This window comes from Elaeis guineensis, chromosome 3 (assembly GCF_000442705.2).
Source record: "Elaeis guineensis isolate ETL-2024a chromosome 3, EG11, whole genome shotgun sequence".
NCBI lineage: Eukaryota > Viridiplantae > Streptophyta > Magnoliopsida > Arecales > Arecaceae > Elaeis > Elaeis guineensis.
This window is the reverse complement of record NC_025995.2, coordinates 121,909,016-121,935,359: the sequence shown is the minus strand read 5'-3', so window position 1 is coordinate 121,935,359 and position 26,344 is coordinate 121,909,016. Positions and strand designations below refer to the sequence as shown.

The following is a 26,344-nucleotide window of genomic DNA, read 5'->3' as shown; positions in this document are numbered from 1 at the left end:
GGGTGTATTTGTTAACAGAGTTCTAACTCAAAGAAATGATACAAAGCCCAACAATCTTATAAAAGAAAAATGCTCTATTAATCTTGAGATGAACAAAATTAATCTTTGAAAGAATTGTTTCTTGTGAAGGAACACCTGCTCCACCGTTCTATCCAATGTTACACAATCATATATAGAGTAAGTTTTTATTGCAAATCATGATTTATTTTATTACTATAAAACTAAATCCTTAACTGTATTTATGTAAGTCCCCACTCGATTTTACCATTGTATTCTGAAAGATTGTTTGGTGAATCTGCCTCTTAAACCATTGATGTGTAGCATGATAATATGGTTAAGCTATTCTAATGTGATATCAGGAAATCAATTATCTTGTTTACTGCATGGGTTTGCGTTCTTTCCGGGTCAGATAGAATCCCAAAAAAAAACATTTAAATGTATTTTTATTTTTCAGATAATTTTATACAATATGTAATGATATATATTTTTTAAAAAAATGTAGATCCGTCAACTCCGTCTTGTTCAGACAAGGAAGCCCAAGTTAGCTAGCCATTTAGAACGCCCGCCGGCTTGCGTCCGCTTGGTTGCTGCAACCCTGTAGTGTAAGGTGGCGCATCACCACCTCTTCCACTGACGGTCTCGCGGACAAGTTGGCGTAAAGCTTCAAGAAGCGTCCCCTCCTCAACCACCGCCTCAAGTCTCTCTGGATACCTGTCCGAAAAATCCAGGTCGTTCCAACATCTTACTCCCACTCCTCCGATCCCGGTTCCGAATCCTCTCCGCTTTCGCCTCCGGCTAACTTAAAAGCAGATTTTCCCGGGGGATAAATCACGGGAATGCCGCCAGTCCCTACTCTCCCACCTTTCTCCTCTGCCAGCCGCCCCTCCCCTCCTCTCTCCTCGTACTCCAAGGACGACAAGGGCAAGAAACCGAAACCCTTCGCCCCGCCGCTCTCGCCCCCGCGCCGCCTCCCCCTTCTCCTCCTCTCTGCCCTCTGCCTCCTCGTCGGCGTCGGCGGGATCGTATTCGCCGCCGTTGTCCTCCGCCGCCCTCCCAGGACCATCACCATCATTCGATGCGGCCGGGCCGAGGATGCTCTCAGGACCTTCCGCTCAAAGTCCCTCGCCGGTGACAAAGATGGCGTCGTCGCGCGGCCCAAGATCCTCGGCTTCGTCGGGGTCCAGACCAGCTTCTCCTCGGCCGATCGCCGAGCGGCACTCCGGAGTACCTGGTTCCCCTCCGATCCGGAGGGCTTGGGAAGGTATAATTCATAACGTCCGTTCTTCTTTCGATGCTTTTTTCCTTTTCTGTTGTCTTCTTGTTGGTGGTCTTGGATCCGAAACTCTAAAGACAAGGGTTAGATGTAGATCAAGAAAGAGGCTCATCAATATAGTTATAATTGGAGATGTTTTGTGATTTTTTTCTTTCCATTTTAAGAAGTAAGACAGTAGGAAACCTGGCTGGAGATTGTGATTGTTCACTTGTTTCTTCCAATATCTGTTTCTTTGAGAAAGAAATTTCAGAACGAGCTAAAAATTTCTGCACTCTGGTATAGAAGAAATAGGTCAAAATTGATTAAGGCAAACTGATGAAGATGAAGCTTAGGAGTAGTGGTGATTGCACGATGGTTTCTGCTCAGTTATACATAGTTATGACCTAGAAGTTCAACTGTTTTTGATGCTATTCTAGATTTCAATAGTGCCTTGTTCTTTTGTTTCTAGTTATTGATCTTGGATCTTGAAGTCATAGAAGACAAGGATTAAATGTCGGTCAGAAAAGAGTCATCAAGATGGTTCTAAATTACCGTCTTGGACCATCAGTAACTACTTTCTTGTGGTCAACAATGATTTTTTTGGAGATTCACATTCCAGAGTGATCTATAAGTTTCTTGCACTAGAATAGGGGGCAAAGTGAAAACATATCAATGCAAATCATTTAAGTTTGAGAGTAGCAGTGATTTCAACAAAGCTGAGGAAAATAATGAGGACAAGATGGTGGGTTATGATGGCCATTCATTATCCCTTGGTGTCAACATTACCTGGATCATCATATTAACATTGTGGATGAGTTGGACATGTCTTGAAGTCAGTCTTGGAAGCCATCATGTAGACAGTATTTATAAGTTATTCTATGCACAGACAATGATGGCAAGGGACCTGTGGAAAATGCGGGAAGTTGAGTAACAAGCACTGATTAGGAAGGGATCAATTAATCAATAGTTCATATATATTACTTATTTTTACTGTTTAAGTGGGTAATTCGCCTAATTTAGATAGTCTATCATTTGTATGTAACATTCAGTTAGTATAGATCAAGAAAATGACATATCTATACAACATGCAAAAAAAAAGAAAAAGAAAAATTTATGAGCAAATAGCCAATTAAGTAACATGTCTATTTTTTTATTATGTGTAGTTCTATATCGAGTAAATATTTTTTTTAATGCATGTAAACCATTTGTATTTGTACAAATTCATGATCTTTTACTCCTCGTGATCTGACTTCTTTACATGCATCAAAATCAGTTCCTAACACTGATATTAGTGTAATAGTCCAATGCAAGATTTTAAAACTTAAACTCAGTTCAGGTTTCAGTCTTGTGGATAGAGTTTTGGTTTTGACAATTTTGGCACGTTCAGTGGTTTCAACTATTTTATTCCAAGTTTTGGAGTTTATGCATTATAATTTTCTTATACTTTTTTCCAACTTTTAATAATGCCCCATATTTTCCTTATTTCTATAATTAACTATAGTTTTCTTTAAGCATATGTCATTCTATTTCGCTTTAATAACCCATTTAAGAAAATAATCCATCCAGGAGTATCTCATTTGGTTTCATATTAATAACTCATCCAAGCAAGGAAGAACCCTTTTGAGCATGTTTCATTTTATTCCATTTCAAAAAGCCATCCAAGCAAGAAAATCCATTAGAACAGATTTTTTTTTTTCATTTGAATAAATTATTTAAGTAAAAAGAAATCCATATAAATAAAACCTATTTCATTCAATATTTTTTTTCATATATCATTTTTTATTTTGAAAGAAGAGAAGCAACTAATCTAAAAAAAAAAAGAGTGTTCTAGTGCACGAGACTTCCTTCACTGCGGGGTCTGGGAGGGATTCAACCATGGAGGCTGCTTTCATATTTGGAACTTGTGACAAGCAGCTCACAACGGAGCAATCTTATCATTGCACTAAGGCTCACCCGTGAACAACTACGATAAATAAGAAAAGAATTATATGAAGATGTGATAGTGTAATGCTTTCTAATTAGTAAAGGAACATCAAGATTGCAATAACAATGTGGTCAAAACTAATATAAACTAGATCATTAAATCCTTAGATAAATATGATATCCAATAATATTGATAAAATTCAGAAATATTAGCAAACATTAAAGATATATGAATAAAATAAAAGATAAAATATCAGTTTCCATTGGTTTTGTACAAGAACAGCCAAAATTGGACCCAAACCAGCCAAGACCATTGAATTTGTATAGCTTTCAATCAATTTCAAACTGATCTCAATGAAACACGATTCATGCTGGTCGAAACTCCAAACCTTGCCCCAATGTGTGGATAAATTTGACACTACTTGAGTTTATCCTGGGCAATAAATAGGGTTGCAAATAGGCTAGCTTGGCTAAAATCATGCCCCTACCCAAGCCCAACCTCGAGAAATTTTTTGGATTTCAAGCTAGGCCGAAGCTCGAAATACTTATGAAAGGTTTGGCTTGATACTGGTTCGAATCGAGCTCGGAGACTACATAGGCCTTGACTAAAATGATCTAGTGTGCTGGAAGTGGGGTGGAGTCAAGCATCCATGGTGAGAGAAGAGGAGAGAGGAGGCCTATGAGGGAGCCGATGATGGCAGATGAGTAGGGATGGCCGAACCTAGCTTGAAGACCACATAGGCCTTGACTAAAATGATCCAATGTGTTGGAAGTGGGGTGGAGTTAGGCATCCATGGTGAGAGAGGAGGAGAGAGGAGGCCTATGGGGGAGCCAATGATGGCAGATGAGTAGGGATGGCAGCTAAGTGGGTTTTTTTCGAGTATCTGACCTGTCCTAAACCCAAATAGGACCTGTTTAGCAAAATCCTATAGGTTTGGGAAGGGTTTAGGATAGAGATGGGCAACGGGCCGGGCCGTCCATGACACGGTTTGGCCCGGCAGCTACAGTGATAGGCTGTGTCTGGCACGGCCCATAAAAGGGGGGTCGGGCTGGGCTAGGATTTTCTAGCCCGTGGCTCAGGCCCGACACGGCCCATAAGGGCCTGGACCGGCACGACCCATGAGCCAAGCACGGCCCGGCCCGGCCCGTGTGCCAGTCCGACCCCTTTGAAACAGGCCGTGTCCAGGCACGGTTCGTTTAGAATTTTTTAAAATTTATAAAAAAATATGTATGAATAAATTAGAAAAAGGTTGGAGACTAGGGATTTAAATATAAAGCCATCTTGTTTGGTGGGGGGTTTGGCGTGGACCTCTATTAGTTTATTAATAAATATCAAATTGATACAGGGAGGGAGGGGGTTAGGTCTGACCTTCAGAGTACAATGAGGGAGAGAAAAGAAAAAAAATTATAGAGGTGACTCACCTCAATAATTAAAAAATTTAATATAATTAATAAAAAAATAGATAAATCGTACCAGCTTGTCTCTGCTTTCACTGAACTTCTTCAAGACCCTCTCTCTGCTCTTTTGTGTTAGCTTGATAAAACTTCTACTAATTGTCGGTCTTGTTTGTGTCGTCTTCATCAGAAGATATAGTGGAATGTCCATCTTTATCTTGAAGTCTCGCCTCCGCATCTAACCAATCTTTGAAGCAGAGCACCATCTCCACTGTCTCGCTGGTCATCCGACTTCTCTTTTCATTAAGAATACACCGACCTGCACTAAAAATGGGTTTCGATACTACTGTAGATATCGATATAGCTAAAATATCGCATGCAATGGCAAACAAAACAGGATATTGATTTTTAACACCTTTCCACCAAGCTAACACATCTAGATTATCTATTTGATTTTCATCATATACAGATTGAAGATCATTTCGTAAACAAAATTCTAATTTACTACTTAAAGCAGATGAAAAAAATACAAATGAATTTGAAGTATGTGTCTGTCTCCTATGCGCAATAAAACTAAAAATAGATGATGAATGAGAACTACTAGAAGAACCGATAAAGCTTTGTATTAGTAATCTAGATCCATGAATTTTTTCATTATATAACGCATAAATATCATAAAGAAGTTTTGTTATCTCAGCTTTCGCGGGTTCAGGATGTAGCATCATGTTTTCACAATATGCATCAAGTGAAATTAGCACACCACTCAATTTAACTCTTGGATCAAATACAGCAACTAAATTATGTATAGGACATACATTATCCCAATATTCATTCCATTTAGATTCTATTTGTTCAATAATAGGCATTGAAATATCATCAAATCTATATTTTACAAATTTCTTATTAATATCAAATGCTTGTTGTAAAAACGAACGTGAAGTTGGATAATAAATACCAGAAAGAATGTTAGTAGCATTATAAAAAGTAACCAAAAAATCTTTCAAAATTTTATCTTTAATCCAATTAGTTTCAGTCAATACAAAACCTAATCTACGATCATTAATATATGCACTTAATAAGTTTCTATATGGATATGCATCATATATCATGCTATATGTTGAATTCCAATGAGTCATTACATCAAGTTTAAATTTTTTAAAATATTTACCATGATCTACATACAGTTGCTTAAATTCTTGAAGTCTTACTCTTGAAGCATGAATAAAAGAAACAACATTTCTAATTTTTGAAATTACATCTTGGACCATGCCCATGCTAGCTTGTATAGAAAGATTTAAGATATGATATGCACATCTAATATGCAACAACGGGCCATTTAAAATAGAATGCAATGAGTCCTTCAATAATGTAACAGTAGAATTATTATTAGATGCATTGTCAAAAGTAATAGACATGATTTTATCATTAATTCTAAATGAACATGCCATTTGGTAAATAACATTTGAAATTTGTTGTCCAGAATGTGGAAAATCAAAAGCACGAAAAATAAGAATACATTTATTTAAATTTCAGTCATTATCAATATAATGAACAATAATAGAAATAAAATAATTACTACCTACCGATGCTGATCAAATATCTGAAGTTAATGAAACTTTTGAATTTAAGGTAGAGAGAGTTTTAATTAAATTTTGTTTCATTACTAAAAAATTTGTAGTAGCTATCCTTCTAAAAATACATCTATTGGTTCTTTTGTAAGTAGGCTATAGGGTTAATTAAACATATTTTTCAAAATCAAAAGACTCGCATAAACTAAAAGGCAGTTCATCCCTAACTATTCATTTAATTAGTATTTTTTTTTATTTTCGTGACTATATACAAAATTACCTACCAGAGATCACCTTATACATTGAGGATACTTTGGAGATGAGAGTCACTCATCCTATGACTCTCTTGATATCTCTTCAAATGGTCAGTTCCTCCGTTACTGGTATAACTATAAAATTTGGCATATTTTTTACATTTTGCTTTCCAGACTCTGTCAACAAAAACTCTTTCAAAATCTTCCCAAACTGTACTAGTCCTCTTACGGGAAGAGGTTTGACTAGTTTCAGAGGGAGGAGCAAGGAGATTAGTTTTCTCTCTCTCGAAAACAGGGAGAACGCCAAAATAGTTCTCATCATAAGATGTCATTTCTAAATTTATGAATCAAAAAATAAAAACTAATCAGAGGTGGAGGAATTGAGTAGAGACAGCGCCGAAATTTGTGAGCTTTCTCTTGTGCTCCTCAACAAGGATCTCCTCTTGTGTAGCACTTGAAGACTTGCTAAATATAAATTAAAAATTAAATTGTTAGAATATTTGCAATATTGCTAGAAGAAAGAAATAGTAGTAATAGAGAAGAAGAGAAGAGTAGATTTAGTGTGGTGAGAATGGGAGAGAAGGGGGCTATTTATAGGAATCTATAAATTTTTTTTTCCAAAATACCCCTCAAAATAGCCATTTTATGGTTGTTGGAAGGGGTAAAAAGATAAAAATCATGAAAATAGCCGTTTTTGGTCGTTATGAGCCGAAACGGGCCATGCTAGGCCCAGTCCGTAACTGCCTCAAACGGGCCGTGCTAGGCACGGCCCGTAACGGACCGAAATGGGCCTTGCCTGGCACGGCACATTTGCAAATTTTTTTTAAAAAAAAGAGGCCTGCTGGCCAACAGGCCGTGCCAGGCACGGCCTGCCACCCATCAGGCCTAGGGCTGTGCCAGGCTAGGGCCTGAGGTTAATCATGCCGAGCTTTTAGGATGTAAAATTAAAACCCTTTAGGATTTGGGATTTGACCCTAGGGTACCCACTACCTGAACCCAACTATATTATATTATATTTTATAAGATTTTGCGAATATATATAACATAGAGGGGTGAGGGGATTATGGACTTAATGATGATATGATGGATTATGATTGTTTGTTCAAGTTTGAATTGAAAGTTTCATGTATTATTGATTTTTATTTGGTATTAGTTATATTCAGATCATTATGAAAAGCCCTTCCCACCCTGCTTTTAGCTTTTTTTTTTTGTAATTCTAGGTCGGGTACCTGACTCGATCCGAATAATTGATCCAAATAAAGATAAATTTGGGGGGGGGGGTTTGGTACCTGTCAGGTTTACCATTTTTTAATGGGATAGGTTTGAGATTTTTGGAAAAATTTTTAATTGGATTTGGGATTGGTTCAGGTAGTAGGATTTGACACGGGTTAAAATACAGGTGGGGTAAGTTTTGTAGGTACCTTACATGTTGCCATTCCTACGGATGAGGCAGGGAGGAGGATGATTTGGGGTTGGAGCAATTATCGCTAGGGGGTTGTGCACTTTTATGGGAAGGAGAAATTCGTCGGCCATAAAGAGACTATTGCAATAGGAGGGAGGAGCCACATTAGGAGAGGGATAGAGAAATGAGTGGGAGAGGAAGGGGCCATTGGGTTAGGTTTGGGAAAAAGACACCTATTTAAGTTATTTGGCTTAGACTTTGAGCTTGGGCTTTGAGTTGAGTTTTGGTCCTGGCCTAGCATAAGGATAAGCCCAAACTTGGCCCAACATCTATTCAAGCTCTAGATATGTGGCTTAGGCTTGACCAAAACCACCCCACACTAGGCCCGAAGCTTGATTAGAAGCTAGCCCAACTTGAGCACATCCCAATCCTAGCAATGATGGAGTGTCCTTGATGCTAAATGGCCACTGCTTGATAGCATTCTGAGAAAATGATGTACACTCTTTGCGGGGTTATTGTTGTGTAGGATCCGGTACCACACGATGCAGCAGGAAGAAAGAAGAAACAAAACAAGGAACATAATACAAATACGTGGATCGACCTCAAGCCTATCTCCATAGAGCGTGCAAGCTTCACTATGAGAGAATAAAACAAAATCAATACAAGAGAAACTCCAAGAGTCTCTTAACAAGAAGCCCCAAAATTCTTACAAAAGCTTTTTGAAATCTCTCTTGAAGTCTTTCTGCACCTCTAGGAGGTCACCAGCTCTCCAACGCAACAAACGGCTCGTCAATCGGAGCTATATAAGCTTTAAAATCTCAAAAATACTGTTACAGTAGGAATACAGAGTCTCAATCAATTTTAGAACCATCTGTGGCCGTTCGATCGCACAAAATAGCCTCTAATTATGCTCGGATTGAGTTCCAGCCGTCTGATCACGATCGGCTGCGATCTAGACAGTCGGATCATGCAAAAATGCTCCTGGACCGCATGTGGACCTCGTGATCGGTCCACGTGGCCTCATGGACTGCCCAGCATCCCACAGTCCACGGTGGACCACGCAGGCACTGGGCCTGGGCGTCCGTGTGCGCTAGGCCGGTCCGCGCGCATGCCCATGCTGGGCCCGCCCGTGCACTGGGCCGTGTGCGCCTGTATACATGCGCATCTCCATCGGGCCCGATCGCACCACCACCGGCCTCCACCGTCTCGTGCACCATGCCACATATTCTAATCTTCTTTCGCACGTATTATCGTCGTCTGGACTCCATTTGGGCTGTTCTTGAGCTCGTTGGACTTCGTTCGTCGTTTTGAACTTTGCTGTGGGTTCAATGTGGATTGAATCTCGAGACGCTAAATCTTAATAATCTCTATCTCGATTCGATATTCGACCTTCATCTGTTTCTGAGTGCCTGTGATCCGTCTCACCCCCACGCTCTGGGGCATGCTTGCTGTCTCAGGGATAGGCAAACGTGGGAGTCGAACCATGCCGCTCGATCCTACCTCCATCATGGGTTGTATCCACTTTGATCAAAGACCTGCTCGAGGGACTCTCCTGCGGCAATAGGAGCTTCACTCTGTGATGTCGCCTCTCATCCTCCTAAGTTTTCTGTTTAATGTCCGATCCACCTCCACATGGAGCTCCACCTCGCTTTGGGCTCCTTTTGGCTCCTGAAGCTCCACCTCACACTGAACTCTCCGTCAGGTAGTAATGTCCTCTCGTCCTCTTCTCCTCCTCCAGAATAATCCTATCACTGTGCAACACCTTCAGGATTTTTTCACTAGCTACCGTCTTGTAGGCTCTCAAATCCAGTCTGCTTAGTGAGATAAGATTTCGCTTGAAATTGGGTATGTATTAGACCTCCCCTAATCTTTTCACTGCACCATCATGTGTCCTCCAGCTGACCATCCTGATGTCTCTGATCGCACAGCTCGATCCATCCGACAGATAAACAGTGCCTTCACTGCTCTTCAGAGAGTCAAACTACTTCTCTTTGCAACATACATGGTAGGTGCATGTAGAATCTAAAATCTACTGTTGGAAAGAAGTAGATGTCTCGTCAGATATCTCTAAGACATCATCCTCTGACTCGCTACTGGCCGTCGCTGTAATAGCTCTCGTCCGATCTTTAAGTTGAGGGCAATCTTTGGCTAGATGCCTCAATTCGTCACATCGATAACATCTGATCTTGCTCAAGTCTCTCATCCTGGACTTGAACCGTCCTCGTTGCGATCTCCTGTCGCTCCGTCTGCCGCCTTCTGCTCCTCCAGAAACCACCAAAGCTGAGCTGCCGTCACTTGAGCTCGAAGATGGATTCTCCCTCCTGAGAATCTCATTCTGGAGAATCGCCGCGGTGATCTCGTCCATCTTGATGGTGTTCTTCCCCACTAGAAGAGCAGTTATCAAGAACTCATACGAAGGGGGAAGCGACGCTAGCAAAACCAGCGCCCTGATCTTCTCCTCAACTTTCTCGTCAACGCTGAGGAGGTCGGTGGGGATCTTCTGAAAATGACTGAGATGCTCCTGCACGCTGTCCCTCAGTCATCCGTAGCTGGTAGAACTGCCTCTAGAAGAAGAGGATGTTGGTGAGAGACTTCGTCATGTACAACTCCTCGAGCTTCGATCACAGCATCGTCGGAGAAGTCTCGCCAAGCATATGGATCATCGCTTCATCTGCTAGGTACAAGCGAATAGTACTCACCGCCTGCATTTGGAGTCGCCTCCAATCTTGTACCTCCATGGTAGTCAGTTTCTCATACAATAGAGCATCTATCAATCCTTGCTGGATGAGCATGTCCTTCACCTTTGCCTGTCATAAGGAGAAATTGCTCTTTCCATCAAATCTATTGATCTCTACCTTGATTGTGCTTGTCTTCTCCATCTTCTATCTCGACCACCACCGCTGCAACCTACGCTTTGGCACCACCTTGCTCTGATACCAATTGCTGTGCAGGATCCGGTACCACGATGCAGCAGGAAGAAAGAAGAAATAAAACAAGAAACACAATACAAATACGTGGATCAGTCTCGAGCCTACCACGAGGCGTGCAAGCTTCGCTATGAGAGAATAAAACAAAATCAATACAAGAGGAACTCACCACTTAACTCTTGTACAAGAGTCTCTCAACAAGAAGTCCCAAAATCCTCACAAAAGCTCTTTGAAACCTCTCTTGAAGCCATTCTGCATCTCCAGGACATCACCAGCTCTCCAACGCAACAAACGGCTTGTCAATCGAAGTTATATAGGCTTCAGAATCTCAAAACACTGTTACAGTAGGCATACAGAGTCCCAATCAACTCTAGAACCATCCGTGGCCGTCCGATCGCACAAAATAGCCTTTGATCACGTCCGGATTGAGTTCCAGCCGTCCGATCGTGACCGGCTGCGATCTAGACCGTCGGATCACGCCAAAACTCTCCTAGACCGTGCGTGGACCGCATGATCGGTCCACGTGGTCTCATGGACCGCCCAACACTCCGCGGTCCATGGTGGACCGCGCAGGCATTGGGCCTGGGTGCCGCACGCGTTGGGCCGGCCCGCGTGCACGCTTGCACTGGGCCGCATACGCCTGCGTGCGCGCACGTCTCCGCCAGGCCCGGCAGCATTGCCACCGGCCTCCGCTGCCTCGTGCACCATGCCACCTACTCCGATCTTTTTTCGCACATATTTTTGCCGTCTGGACTCCATTTGGGTTGTTTTTGGGCTCGTTGGACTTCGTTCGTCATCCTGGATCTCGCTGTGGCTCAGTGTGGATCGAATCTCGAGGTGTCAAATCTCAACAGTTATGTTGGTAATGGGGTTTTGAAAGCTCATATGATTGACTACTTTCAAAATTACATGTCACATTGTGGGCAAAGGCTTTTGCTGGGAAAAAACCTTCGAGTGATAGCCTACACCCAACTAAGAGCAACCTTGTGGCAAACAAAGGTGAAATACTTAGCTAGACCAATTATGAATTAAGTACATAAGCAAAGAATGTAGCACTTAGCTAGTCTACACCCAACCGAAAGGAACCTTGTGGCAAACAAAGGTGAAATAGTAGTTAGAACAACTAATTAGGGATTAAAGTACATAAAAGCAAAAGTGTAATCTTTAAAGGTACAAAAATTTTATATAAGCATGATTGTTTGTAGATAGAGCGAGAGAGATATTTGTCGGTGTTGTTTCAATCTAGTTCTGATTTTACTTTGGAATCCATAGTGATGTATATTTCTTCAAAGGCAGGCTATGACTTATCTAGCACGTTATCTTGATAATAACACCTTGGATTTGAGCATATGCCGATATCATGAGTTTGGAAGAACTTGTGTTGCCCACTTAATTAAGTATTTTATGTTGCATTTGATGTTATATGTTGCTACTAGAAGGATTCCCAAAGGCTATAAGGCATCTGCAACAACATGGATTTTTAGGTAATAAAACATATATAGAACTATTAAAAGTCTTAAGATCCAAGTCCAGAGTGATTTTGATAGATTGGATCTTGATTTATTGACAATCTTTATTTTTCTTGATTGCATCTTGATTTTTTGACAATCTTTATTTTTCCTTTCTTAAAATTACTGACCAAAACTTGTGCATGATATTTTTACTTTTTATATGAGCTAATCTTTCTCGGTTGGAGATGCTAGCATTAACTTGTGGCCACATTGATTATCATGTGAGCAAGCTGATGATTACCACTCCAAGGTTGATGGATGGAATGCATGTTTTAATCTCCAGTTTGTAGTTTATGTAAAGAGAACTATTTTAGTTGGGTGGATTTGGAGCTCAGGAGATGAAAATGAACTTGTGAGGAATCAAACTAATGGAACATAAAGCAATGATCAAAAGAAATAAATGAAGTTCGTTGGATTGTCTTACTGGTGAGGGGAGGGAAGAACTTGTTTGTGATGTGGGTTGAAAACTTTTGGTTGGTTATGAATCACAATTTGGGTGGAAATTGGAATAACAAATTAAATTCTCATGTGATTTGTTTTATGCACATGTTATATTGTATGCTCTTGCTTCCATGGTTTAAAAAGTTTGCTTCAATTTGGGCCGGACAAAATTGATTTTTTATTTCAGCAGTTTCAGTGGTTTCATTTTTGTTGTTCGCATCTTCACTTAAAAATTACAAAAATATAAAAACTTTAAACAAAAAATGAAGAACAAATGAAGAATGGTGAAAAAAATCAGTCAATAATAATAGACTAGACTATTTGAGAAAAAATATATTACTTCTACATTGTGACAATTGGAAAATTATCTTTGGAAAAAAGTGTGCTTTGTCATTCACCATCTAGCATATGCAAAATGTAAATGTTTATGAAATTTGAGCTCTGGAATATGTAAAATAATAATATTAATAATAATTTTTATTTCTTTGGAATCTAATATCACGATGCTTCCTTGTTTCAGAACTTGCAAAATTCAAGTTTAGCACAGAGAAGATTATTCCAAACATTTAAACATATGGGATAATGCAGATAATCTGAAGTGATGGCCTATATATGTATCATAAGTTTGTTTGGGCCAAAACTTCATTTTGGATCGGTTTTGGCATAAGACAAAAGCTTTTGGTTTTGGAGTTTTGACTGAAACTTCAATTGGACCTTGATTGTTACTAATCTCTGTTGTCCAAGTTGGAAGCAGGTGCAGGGGCACGGATGCAAGGGGAGCAGTATTTAAAAAACACTTAGGAAACAGGTGCACTGCAAGTTTTTGGGGATTTTTGGAGACTTTTAGATAGAAGTTTTCTGCTACTAAGCTAGCAAGGTACTAAGCCATGGATGTTGTTGTGTAAATATTGATGTGGTAGGGGATGGGACTGGGAGGGTAGTACCTGACACTAGAGATGCTGAGAAAATTAAGGATCATTTTACCATGGCATATTAAGATTCTGAGTAATTTTGAGTAGATTAATTGCAGTCATAACTTTCTTTTCTTGAAGCAATAATTAGTCTTTTGAGATTACTTAAATATTTCCTAGCTTCATCATAATAGTCTTAAATATTTGCTCGCTTCATCATACTGGTTTTAGTGAAAATCTTTTAGAATATTATTGTAGTGAATGAAGCAAACAATTACTAAATACATTAACAAATTCCTTTCAAAAAATTTTCTCTCATCATTTACAGCTACAACCTATCTTCAAAATTTTTTAAATTCTCAGTTCAAATTGAATAAATCTATATGTGAATTGGCAAAAAAGATAAATAAATCAAGTCCATATGTATATAACTTGTTTGTGATGGATTTGGGTTGTAGAATGTATGCATTCAAGACTAGTGTTTGGCTTCGTTTTGGGCTGAAAATAATGATGCTTATTTGTTTTCTCCATTTCATTGCTTTCCATCTCGTTAGGTCATATTGTCATGTTAGGATGCTGGTCATAGATCATACTACAACACTGATATTATAAGATGCATAGCTAATACTAAATCATAGATCAACAAGTGACTGTCCCAATGCATGGGGGATCTAGAGAGAACCAACAGCCTCATATTGAATACATGTTATAGCCTATATGAACTATTCAAAATTAATTACCCACTGCATTGTTCTACTAAAGGTGATTATTACAATCATGATAGGGGCTTATGAAGGTTTTGCTCTAGAACATTAAGCTGATAGACGATTTTCAGCATAGAATTCAATCTTGCAATCTGAAAAATCAATTGATTTCACTTTGTTAGCTTGGAATCTCTAGAACTTTGGTACCATTGCTCTTGGCAAGATAAGACCTGGCCATTCTTCTTAGAAGAACCAGTAAAAAGAAAAGAAAATGCAGGTTCCACAGATTACTGTGGTCATGACTTTCTAAATGACACTCAATGTGGAACATTTTGTATGTCATGTGATGATGTTAATTCAACTAGAATTTACCATATCTCCCAAATCTTGTTAGTATGATACTGGAATATGTAGATCCAAAACCAGCAACATATAATATCAGTTATGTGATGCTCTTATATGGTAAATAGACATACTCAGGGGCTGGATGGCCTTGAAACCTTTCGGATAGGCCTGGGTCTGGATTTTAAGCTCGACAGTTGGGCTGGGCCTGAATATAAGCTTGTCTGTTAAATGGGCCAGCTTGGATTTAGGTCTGAAAGAATGGCTCGGGCCCGAGCTGGCCTGGCTCGAATTTATACAGTACTATACATGTGCCATGTAGGCTATAGCCTAGCCCATGAGTGATAGGTTCACTTGGTTCATTGGGGAATAAGGAATGAGGTGTCTAGGGTTTCTTTGATCTGCCGCCTCTTTTGAACCTCTAACTGAGCTCCTCTGACGAGTCTCATCCCCATACACTCCTCTTCTGAACGAGTCTCCTCCCTTTTCATGCACCTCTTTGCCCACAAACCCTAGCACTCGCCCCCCCCATCCCCGTCAATGCAAAGCCCCAGCTTGCCAAAGAGACCCCCACATTGTGGTGTCACCTCCTTTGCCATCATCACCCCAATGTCAGCCTTTGCCTCACTTATTTCTACTTGTCCATTGTCACCGTCGATGTTGAGGCTGGCCTTCGCAACCTTGACCTTGAGAACTACATTAACTTAACGGTCGTCGAGGTTCTCAAAGGAGATTGTCTCCTCTATGAGACCCTCGTTCATGGCTGCCCTACTCCTCCCTCAAACTTCATTGCATCTCTGAGCCTTGCTCCAAGGCCCTCACCTAGGTTGCCAACATCCTTTGGTCTCACCCCTCAGGCCACCCCACCTCATCCTTATCAACAGCCTCGCTGACATCCATAGCAGGTTCATCATTGCCATCGAAAATCCCTGACATTATCGCCATTGGTAACTCCAACCTAGTCATTGGCCTCCTCGAGTTAACCGCATCTAGGAGATGAAGATGATCTTCTCAACTAAGTTCGAACTGATTTTATAAGAGGATGTCGGTGCTCGACATGTGGGAAATACTTGGCTTGGGCATTGTTGAGGATTCTGAGATGATTAAGAGCATGAATTGAGGTATGCTTTTGTTCTCAACAAGCTGCCTTTGGTGCCTAGGTTGGCATTTGAGCAGGTCACATTGAGGACATAGTGACCACAGTAATTGTGGAGCCTAAGAAAGAAGGACGTAGATGCTCACAAGTTCAACGAAATCCCAAGTGAGATAGTCTCATAGAACATCCCAGTCATTTTAATTTTTTTAAATTGGAAAAAAGGTTAAGGAAGCCTAAGCTCGAAGCTCAAAGCTCAAGTAAGTACGAGGCTTGGGCTTGGGCTTGGGAAGTAGGCCACGAGGCTGGGCCTAGGCCCAATCCTGACTAATTTTAATGATAGCTTGGATTGGGCCCGACCCACCAACAGGTCTAGGTGTAAAGATTAAGAAAGATGAAGCTTAATTTTCCAAGTCAAGCTGAAAGGGGGCCATGTGATGATTGTTAGCAAGTGGGAAGGCCAAAGATTTTAAAGCTATAGCTTATTATCATCTCTAAGCAATTCTATGTATTGCTTGTTATCACTCTTACAATATGTACTTATTTATCTCTCACTAATCATCCACCATATTTTTCAGCTTGGAACGTGCTACTGGATTAGCTTTTAGATTTGTGATTGGGAGAACAAAAGATTCAAAAAAAATGGCTGATCTTCGGAAAGAGATTGACGTGTACCATGACTTCATGCTTATAGATGTTGAAGAAGATTACATAAGGCTGCCTCAAAAGACGTGAGAGCTGGGCCTCTGTTAGTGTTTTTTCTTCTCATCATGACCTACAATGCTTGAGCTGTAATTCCTTTCTTTTTTGCCTTTTTCCTTTTTCTAGGTTAGCTTTTTTTAAAGCAGCTTTCAACCTTTTCGATGCAGACTTTTACATCAAAGCTGATGATGATATTTATCTGAGGCCAGGTAAACTCAACTTTATTAATTCTTTTTTTTTTTTTTTGAAAATGTTCCAACAGTATAAATCATATGCTCTTGGTTTGCCAGATCGGCTTGCAACTCTTCTTGCTAAGGATCGACCCCATCATCTTACCTACATTGGTTGCATGAAAAAGGGCCCAGTCATCACTGATCCAAAGATGAGATGGTAACTGTAATTATCTAGTAATTTTGTTCTGGTCTTTCAGCTGCATTGGCGAATGCTTCCAAATATATTTTTTTCTACTAAACAATTTATTGGAGCTTCCTTTTGTTTCATTAAAATCACAGGTATGAAAGTTCAGGCCATTTGATCGGAAATGAATATTTTCTGCATGCGTATGGTCCCATATATGCCCTGTCTGCTGAGGTGGTAGCTTCATTGGCAATTGCAAGAAATGATAGGTTAGTTATATCTTAATTTATTTGCTTAAAAAAAATTTATGAATTGAAACTAGAATGTTACTTTTGCTCTTCTGATTCAGCTCTCAGTGTAAGGGATTCAAATAATATATTAAGTAGTAAGAAATAAAATGCCATATTTGAACATATAATATTAAGTTATTTTTGGTCTGTATTTAATTTTTTTTAATCTCCTTGATCCATACTAGAAATAAATAAGTACTGAAGATGATAGATATACTAGTTCATCGATGTTTTCGTTTGTTTGTGAGGTTTATAGCTCTACGATGATGACATACTTGCCTTGCTCATCGGTATAATTTCTATTGAGACTAGACACATGAAGCTTTGGGGGTCTGCTAAAACAATTTTCTGGAAGCTGTAGGTAAATGCCTATTCCAAGGTTATAAGGCAGCTTGTTAGGGGTATGTACTATGAACTATGATATACTTAGGTTTATGCCTTTGGGGGTTGCCAGTTTCTTTCATAAGAAGCACAAACATGGTGCATTTTTATGCTATATCATTCCTATATTTTGTGCTAGAGACAACTTCTCAAATGCATGGAAAACAGGATAAGAATTCTTTTTTCTTCACATACATAATGCATTCAGCTACACCTCTTCAAACTAACTATTAGAACTAGATATCCTTAATGAATCAATCTGTAACTATAGATTAGATGGTGATCGTTGACTGATTTGTTTTGTTAGCTTGGAGATGAAAAAATATATGGCTTCCTCTAGCTTTTAAGTATTGCGACTAAGTGGCATTAAAGCTATATATTGCACTTGAATTAGATTAAAAGTACAAATGAAATTTACTTGCATGAAGTTGTAGCTGGAATAGTCCTATATCCACATGTGAATTGGAATAAAAATTAGCTGTCCTACAAGATGGAGAGGAAGAGTGCCTAAGAAAGCTTTATTAAAGATATCATCTACAATAAGCTGAGTTGATGGTGTCACTCTTTATGGATTTTTGTTTCCTAAATTTAAGCAGGTTAGTGAAGTTAGGGATAGGGGTATAGGTGGAGCTGCAACTTACATGCAAATTAGAAAATTTGATGGAAGGACCTTTTTTAAACATGGTGGAGCTTCTCCATCACCATGTAGTATTGCTTTCCCCAAGAGGACCTATGGAAAGGCTTGTAAGTAAATTAGGTTCAAGTTGCATCGAGGATGACCTGAAGCAGATCCGGAATTTGAATTCTTGGCCCACTTGACCCAACCCAACAATCCAAAATGGCAAATTCAACCTTGCCAAGAACTGGATATTTCTCTAGATAACCTAATTAGATTTGTCCAACAATCTTAAATAGCAATAGATTGCGAAAGGCTATATCCTTAAAAAACTACAAGAAAATTCTACAAAAGCATAGAGACAAAAGGGACAAGTGATGCTTTTGTTTAGTCTCATAGAACCTAGAGAGACAAGTGACTAGTGGGAAAAATAAAAGAGAATAGAGGTTGAGAGGAATTAGAGAATTAAAAAAAATACATAGAGAATGGGATTTAGGTGGGAGTTTGTACAATCCTATGGAAAGGGGAGGCCGTTGGGGGAATCAAATAATGAAGGGAAAAGTTAAGAAATTGAGCAGGTGGGGAGGCTCTCTTTTTTCTTTTGTTGGTATGACCAGGCTTTGGGTTTGGTTGCTTTTGTATGTGCTAAGTAAATGGTCACATGTTAATGGTACCTTTAAATTAAGAAAAGAATCACATGAAGGAAACGAAATTTCATGGAAAACAATTAAAAGGGGGAGGATTTCTAGATCATGGAGTAGAGGGCATGGTCCTAGTCAAAGATTGCAATCTGAAGGCATCTTTAGATTATACCCTTTGACTTTCTAGTGAGATAGACTTGCCAAACTAGTTTGAAGGTGGATTCTACTTGGTGATGCATACTGGAACCTTCTTCGACTTTGTTGGCCCTTGGAAACTCCTCTTTTTTGCTCATATTCAAGGCTTGGATATTAGAGATCCATTTGTCTAGTTACTTCCACATTCTTATCAACAAACCAATCCTCAAAACAAATTTTGAAGAACTGATAGAAAGTTTCTTAGAGATTGAAGGGGTCAAAATTGGGAGATAGACTTGCCAGCTAGTTTTATAAGTGTTCCATTCTCCCTTCTTCTCCCATACTAAGTGAAAAGGTTATTTTCTAAGAGTTAGAAGTTTATTTAACTCTCCTCTAAGGGCAAAATAGTCATTAAACCCAAACCTGTTGGTAAAGTAACATAGTTAGGGAATAAACAATGAATATTCAGTTCAGGACAGGTTTCATTAACATGAGGGACTTATATGCAGAGAGTTATAGATTGTAGGATTAATATGCAAATACAAAGATTCTGGAGACTAATATGCAAATATAACTCTTTGTAGGATTAAAATATGCACATACAATAGATTTTGAGACTAATATACAAAAAAAAAAAATCTTTTTTGCAAACTCATTAGAAAAAAAAATACAAAACAGAAAATTAAAATTTAAGAAGTATTAAACAAAAAATACATCATAAACAAAGGAAATGAAATAAATAGAAATTATAAATGGATTCTCTTGTGATAACAAAGAAGTAACCTTCAAGGATTTATATGCAAGGTTGAGCCCTAGATTTGGGACCAGAGAGAGAGAGAGAGAGGCTTTTGGGGGGGGGGGTTTGCATGGGAAGTTTCAGCAAAGATAAGTCATCGGTTTTACGATCTTTGCTAAAACTTCTCATGATTTTGAGGGCCAAATCTGAACCAATGAAAAGGACTTCACAAATTTTTGAGGGCATTTTGGGAAAATGTTGTGGAATCAAACCCAAAAATTGCAACCATTCAAAATTATTTTTTTAAGTAAAAATAAAATGGTGAAAGTTCTATAAATTAAATGGAGCCTGTTGTACTCATATATCTATATTTTGTAGGAGCCACCTATCCGGACTGCTTTGTGGTTTCACTTCTTCCATCTTCTGAAGTCCAATAAAATTTGAGCAAATCACTTTATAGATTTTCTTAGTCTTTTTCCTTCTATTAGGGCTGAAAATGGGCTCGGACCGGCTTGATGGGCTTCGGGCCAGCCCGACTGCAGGTCAGGCTTTTTGGGCTAGGTCCGAATAGAATTAGGCCGGGTTTGGGTTCGGATATAAAGCCTATTTTATTTTTGGGCCTGACTCGAGCCTATCATGCCCATCAGGCTGGTCCGACTGTAGGTCGGGCTTTGGGCTAGGCTCGAACAAAATCAAGCCAAGTTTGGGCTCGGATATAGAGCCCATTTTATTTTTGGGTCGGGCTCGGGCCTATCATTGACTTGGCTCGAGTCAGACCCGGGCTCGAGCCCGTTTGCAAGCTCGATTCTAGTCTGAATACATTGTTCACCACCACCACATCCCTTTGGTCTCTTTCGATACACTCGTAAAAGGTAAGGAGAGTCTTAGCAGTTCCAAGGGTTGCTTGGCTTGGAAGCAGATGGAACGAAGTCGGACGGATCCGACCATGTTCATCATCACCTACACCACCGAGTACAACCACCCATTTCCCACCCACCGCAACTCCCTCGCTAGTAGGACTGGAAGTGGGCTCGGATCGGGCCGGCTTCGGGTCGGGTTTTGGGCTTGGCCCGAAGCCATTTAGGCCGGGCTTGGGTCTAAAAACAGGGCCTGTTATTCTTTCGGGTCGGGCTTGGGCAGACCTTTGGCCCGACCGGCCCGAGCCCGAACTTGAATATAAATCTATCTCACATCCCTCTCGATCCTCTATGCTCTCTCGACGCCCTTCCTGCTCTCCTGTCAGTCTCTGCCGTCGCTCTCCTCCCGATCCTCAGCGGCATCGGGCTCCCCCCTCCAATCTCCTGTAGGTGCTCTCCTTCCCACAGATCTCCTTCCCCTGACCTCGCAATTGTCGTCCGTGTATCCACTACCAGATCGTATGCCACCACCTCCTCCGTCATCGTCCGCCAGTACGCCTTCTCGTCGGTGGTGACCCCCAATTCGGCGAGGATCTGCTCGACGGAGACGAGGCCCATTTCCAAGCATACAATCCGCTCGACGGAGATGCCACCTATTTCCAACCCCTGGAGGTGTGGCCACGGCAGCAGAGGAGGCTATCGGCAGAGACGGCGATGGGCTCGGGGAGGAAGGAGAGGGAGGGGTCGAGGAGGGTGTCGGCAGCACGGTTTAAGGGGGCGAATGCAGGGAGCTCTTAGGAGGTGTCCCCATCGCCTGCGCCGACACCGGTGGGGTGGTGCAAGAAGAGGTCGAAAATGGGGCGGGAGTGGAGTGGGTGTTGATGAAGTGGCTGGAGATGTAGTTGTTCCACTTGCGGGAGACAGTGAAGGTGAAGGATTTTTATTCCTTCGGGTTGGCCCAAATGGGCTCGGGTCGGGTTCGGGCCTGTATTTTTTCAAAAAAATCAGGCCTAAGCTCGGCCCAAAGCTTGAAAAATTATTTCGGGCCAGGCTCGATCAGTGGTATGGCTCGGCCCAGTTCCAGCCCTACTTGCTAGCAGCACTCGCCAAAAGTTCCTCCCTCCCTCCACAACCCCGCCGCCCACTATCGGTAGACCTGATCACAGGCCGGGCTTGGGCCTAGAAAATATCAAAATTTACATAGGCCCGGTCCGAAGCCCGACTAAAAATGAATAGAGTTTAGGCCCGAGGCCCGGCCCATGAACATGTCTAGCTGCCAGTAATGGAGCCGACGATGGTGAGCACCTCCTATCAATCTATCCTCAAGTCCTCCATCGTCCTCCACAACTGCTGGCCTCTCCCTTACCACCCCGCTCATGGCCTCCATAGAGGATGAGCTCCACCACGAATGTTCGTCCAACAACAGGGAGGATGACAGCAAGGTAGACGACGACAAGGAAGAAAAGGAAGAGGGAATGCTACTAGTAGAAAACATGGAAGTGATAGGCGAGGACGGCTTGCTCTTCATGGGCTTAGATGAGCCTTTCGGGGCCCTGATCGTCCCGGCCACCACATCCACTGCAGCGACGGACACCATCGCCTCCACCTTCTTCGATGATGATGGCGATGTCGGGGAGCGCTCGCATTGGAGGAGTCCTCATAGAGGTTTGGAAGTTTCAAGAGAGAGAGAGGAAGGAGAGAAACAGAGAGAGAGAAAAGGGGTTCGGGCCGGTCCAAATGTGTTCAGGTCAGGCCCAAGCTTGGGCTCGGGCCAGGCCCGGGTCATGGTCGGGCTCGAGCCTGGTTTTTCCTAAAATCATCGGGCCAAAGCTCAGCCCGAAGGCCAAAAAAAATTTTCGGGCCGGGCTCGAATAGGCGTTGGGCCCAGGCTAGTTCCAGCCCCATCTTCTATTTATCTCTCTCATGGTTGTATCTCTGTTTTTCTAGTGCATTACATAAGATGCTTTGTTTAGTGCCCATCAATCTCTGCTCTTTATGTTAGCTTAATGTGTTTTTCATTTTCACGATGTTTGGATAGGTATGGGAAATAGTAGGAGAAGGGAGTTTTTCTTTTCATCATGTTTGGGACTGCCAAGATGATTCCCTTGTATCTGAACAGAACAGATTTGATACTTATGTAAGAAACTTTGTACCTCCTAATGTTGTCATTGATTTTTTTTATGCATTTCAATTTACAGTTTGAGAATGTTCAGCAATGAGGATGTCACTATCGGTTCATGGATGCTTGCTATGAATGTCAATCATGAAGATAATCGGGCAATATGTGATCCTAAATGCACACCCACCTCTATTGCTGTCTGGGACATCCCAAGATGTTCAGGTATGATTTTTTTTTTTTTTTTTGAAAAAAGAAATCATGTATAATGTTCTGGTTTGAACAAACCTTACTAAAACACAGCTGTGGACACAACTTCTGGATAACTCTGCCAGATCTAACCAAATATTTCTGCCAGATCTGAACAAAACATTATTGGCTATGATGTCAGACATCAGCTTATGATAGAAACCAGATTGGCTTTCTCCACGAATCTATACACAATCATGGCCCTTTCATTTTTAGTTGAAGAGCATATAATGGATGTTGTTTAAGTTATCTACGAGGTTGAATGCTGGAAAATTTGTGCATAAATATCTCAGTTCCTTGAGTATTTCAATTCATAATGAAATATGATATGTTATAGTGATTGTCTGAAGCAAGGATTTAGTATTGTTGTCATGGGGGGGTGGGGTTGCACATTGCCAATCTGTGCCAAAACTGATAAGCAGATGAATATATGAAAATATCAACCTGTGCCTGGTACCTGATTCCAACCCAATGCTGGGTGCTGTTACTTGCCCACCATGGTGCATACCGGTCACAACAGACCATCATGAGCCAGAATTTGAGACCGCAGTCTTAAATGTTTTCTTTCTTAAGGTAGCTGCATTTTATGCCCCTGTGAGTTTTAGAAAATAAGATAGTTAGAACTGATCTTAATACAGTACTTCTATCATAGCAAGTTTTGCAGTAATGTGTTTGCATGTATTCTTGTAATCCCCATTTTCATATGGACATGTACTGCTAATATAAATTTGTAATTTCTTTTATCTCCTTGCATGACTTTATTAAATTTTATGTAATGGTTTTCATGGGAACATTACCTATTGATTTACTATACCTTTATTTTTTATCACTGGGTGGTCCTTTGGGCAGGGTTCAAATTTTACTGGAAATGGATTTTACTTAATTCTGGGTGCTTGTTTCATAACAATAGTTGGATGCTAGCGAACAAGTAATCTGATATGACAATTTGAACATTATTTTCTTATCTGGAGCTTTATACCCTAAGTTCAGAAATTGCTTGTTTTAACCTGCCCTCAGACTAGGTTTGCATTTACCATAGTTGATGGGCCAGAAGTGGGAACTCTGCTGTTGATGCAAGACAAGTCTTGTTGGATTTTGCTTCTGAGTATCTTCCGTGCTTTATTTAGTAGGTGAGAGGACCAGGATGATGGTATGCAGTTGGTTCAGAACTGGAATGGTAATGGTATATAGATCGTCTCTCTTCTATTCATTTGGTTGGACATGGCATAAGGAGAAACTGCATGCAACATGATGACCTTAACTAGGACATGGCATAGGGCAAAAAGGACGAGACCAAATTGCCAAATTAAGTGTTCACTTGTCCGAAGAGCCTGGGGGAAGTGGTGGGGGGGCTGTAAGCCACTCCGTGGAAGCGTGTGCCATGGTTATGAGTGCTTCTTGTGAATCAAATACTTCCTAATCAGAACTCAGCCGTAAAATTTTCCAAAAACTTGGAGATGGATGTTCCATATATTTGTAACTTATATAATTAAGTTGACATAAACAAACATAAATCAACTCTTCTCAGAGCTCCCTTTTATATTATTTAATCATCTTATCAACCTCATTTCAAAGATGTTCCATAATGGATGAGTTGGAAAGAGGTACAACAAACAAAGGCACTTGTCATCTGATTACAATGTAACTTTTGCATGCATGCCCTCGATAACATATGCTTGAATCATGCTGATTTGTTTGATTTTTCTGCTCCTAATATCATTCCTGCACCACACACCAGTATTTACAATTTAATCAAATTTTATATTGGGCATATTTTGTGATTAGATTCTCGTTTCTTGTTGATCAAATTGTGAAAAGGATCTCATAGATCCGATGGTTAGACCATTTATTGTAATAAATTAGTTGGTTGAACACTCAGCATGATGACGTCAGATGACAACCAGCCAGAATTCTCGTATGGTGCTGTACATATGGACTTAATGGCCGAAGTTGTCATATGTCTCAGGTTTGTGCAACCCCGTAGAGCGGATGAAAGAACTTCACAATATCGGCATGTGCTCAAAGAGTCCAACACTGCCATTAGAAGAAGACAAGTAGTTTCCATCAAAAGAAGAAAAGCAGTTCGTTATCCATTTATTTAAACCGTCAATTGAATAGACTCTTACTCTCCATAGAGAACCAAGTGTTTCTTAGAAGCAATGTTTATGATATCCTCAATATATTCTTTTGTCTATTTCTTATTGTTCATGACATGTAATCAATTTTTATAATCATCTTCATTTTATTATCATCTCATGTAACTTCTTGTTATCCATAAAATATTCTAAACTACTAGTAACTATTTGCCGTATAACCAACACCCACAAAAACCTACCCTACCCCGCCGTATAACCAACACCCACAAAAACCTACCCCCAGCCGCCCGGCTTCCTAGCGGATTTATATATTCCATGTTTAGTTAACGTATATTTGATTAACTTATTGTTTTACTAACTACTAGTATCATTCGGTACACCTTTGGGAGCATGCCCTCGCCTAATTTCAAGCAACTTTTATGGAAAAAAAAGGAAAAAAAAGGGCCTATTTTGTACTTCTTTGTTTTCTGTATTTGTTTTAAGTATCCAAGAAAAATGAACCAGCCAAAGCGTCTGTTACCCTTCTGTTCTCCCTTATGCCTAGGGACAAGAAAATGCTATTTGATAACAAATTCTCCGATGTTAAAAAATGAATGTGTAACAAATTCTGTGACACCAAAGGTGGGCAAAATATGGAGAGCTTAACTAATACAAGGAATAACAAGCACTCCCATGGTAATGCTATCATGCGTAAAGATAGTGTACGATGCTGATTCCAACAGGTGTTTGGTCTCAACTAACCATTCATCACCCTGGCAGCAAGCAATCACAAGCAAAAGAGCATGTAGCTAGTTCATGGCTCCCAACTTCAAAAATCTTTGAGTTAAATTGGGCAAAGCCTGAAAACCAGAGAAAATTGTGGTTCAAAGCCACTTAGAACTCATTTGGTTAATGGAAGTAGAGGAGGGAAGAAATACTTCCTCAAAAATGGAGAAAGAGCTTTTCTTTCATTGAAATTTTAAGAGAGAGTAAAAAAATCACTCTTCATATTTCATGAGAAACAGAGAATGTGAGTTTTAACACTTCTCATGATATGAAAAATGATGATACTTTTTTTTTTCTTAAAATATCTTTTTAAGATCCATAACTAAAATTTAGTAAAATATCGATTGATAATTAAAATGAAATACTGAATAGTAATATAATATTATATTATTATATAAATATAATATTCATAAATATTATATTTTAATATTATTTATATATTTATATTAATATAATATTAATATATTAATATTATATTAAAATAATAAATTATTATGATCTAATATTATATTATAATATATTAATATTATATTTATATAAAATTTATAAGTAAAAATATATAATTTTATACCTATTAAAGATATAATAGATATTTTACATAATTTTTTCAGAAAAATAAATGATCATCCAAACATAAACTACTTTATAATAAATCACCTTCTCATGATCAACCAAATATA

At 39.9% G+C, this 26,344-nt stretch overlaps 1 protein-coding gene and 1 long non-coding RNA gene across 5 annotated transcripts; one reads left to right on the top strand and one right to left on the bottom strand.

Moving 5' to 3' along the window:
- Positions 1-350: 350 nt before the first annotated feature.
- Positions 351-25,928, bottom strand: LOC140856666 (uncharacterized). The gene is made up of 4 exons (XR_012140229.1): positions 25,641-25,928; positions 23,261-23,395; positions 4,650-4,889; positions 351-1,344 (listed from the first exon to the last, which is right to left on the bottom strand). It is a non-coding gene; the product is annotated as an uncharacterized lncRNA (long non-coding RNA).
- Positions 837-25,057, top strand: LOC105040433 (probable beta-1,3-galactosyltransferase 12). 4 transcript variants are annotated; one of them, XM_010916949.4, is made up of 7 exons: positions 837-1,261; positions 16,302-16,454; positions 16,552-16,634; positions 16,716-16,815; positions 16,938-17,051; positions 22,637-22,779; positions 24,770-25,057. In XM_010916949.4, the coding sequence occupies exons 1-7, from the start codon at positions 837-839 to the stop codon at positions 24,859-24,861; spliced, it is 1,110 nt and encodes a 369-aa protein (XP_010915251.1). In that variant the 3' UTR covers positions 24,862-25,057. The 4 variants fall into 4 exon arrangements, with proteins under 4 accessions (XP_010915251.1, XP_010915253.1, XP_010915250.1 ...); XM_010916951.4 differs by having other exon boundaries at positions 24,683-24,816; XM_010916948.4 differs by lacking the exon at positions 24,770-25,057 and adding an exon at positions 23,931-24,674.
- Positions 25,929-26,344: the final 416 nt, after the last annotated feature.

Bases quoted from the DNA above. Each gene is read 5' to 3' on its own strand.
- LOC105040433 (XM_010916948.4), top strand. From the start codon at position 837: ATGCCGCCAGTCCCTACTCTCCCACCTTTCTCCTCTGCCAGCCGCCCC. The intron at 16,455-16,551 runs GTGAGAGCTGGG...TCCTTTTTCTAG, and splicing joins ATAAGGCTGCCTCAAAAGAC to GTTAGCTTTTTTTAAAGCAG. The intron at 17,052-22,636 runs GTTAGTTATATC...TTCAATTTACAG, and splicing joins GCAATTGCAAGAAATGATAG to TTTGAGAATGTTCAGCAATG.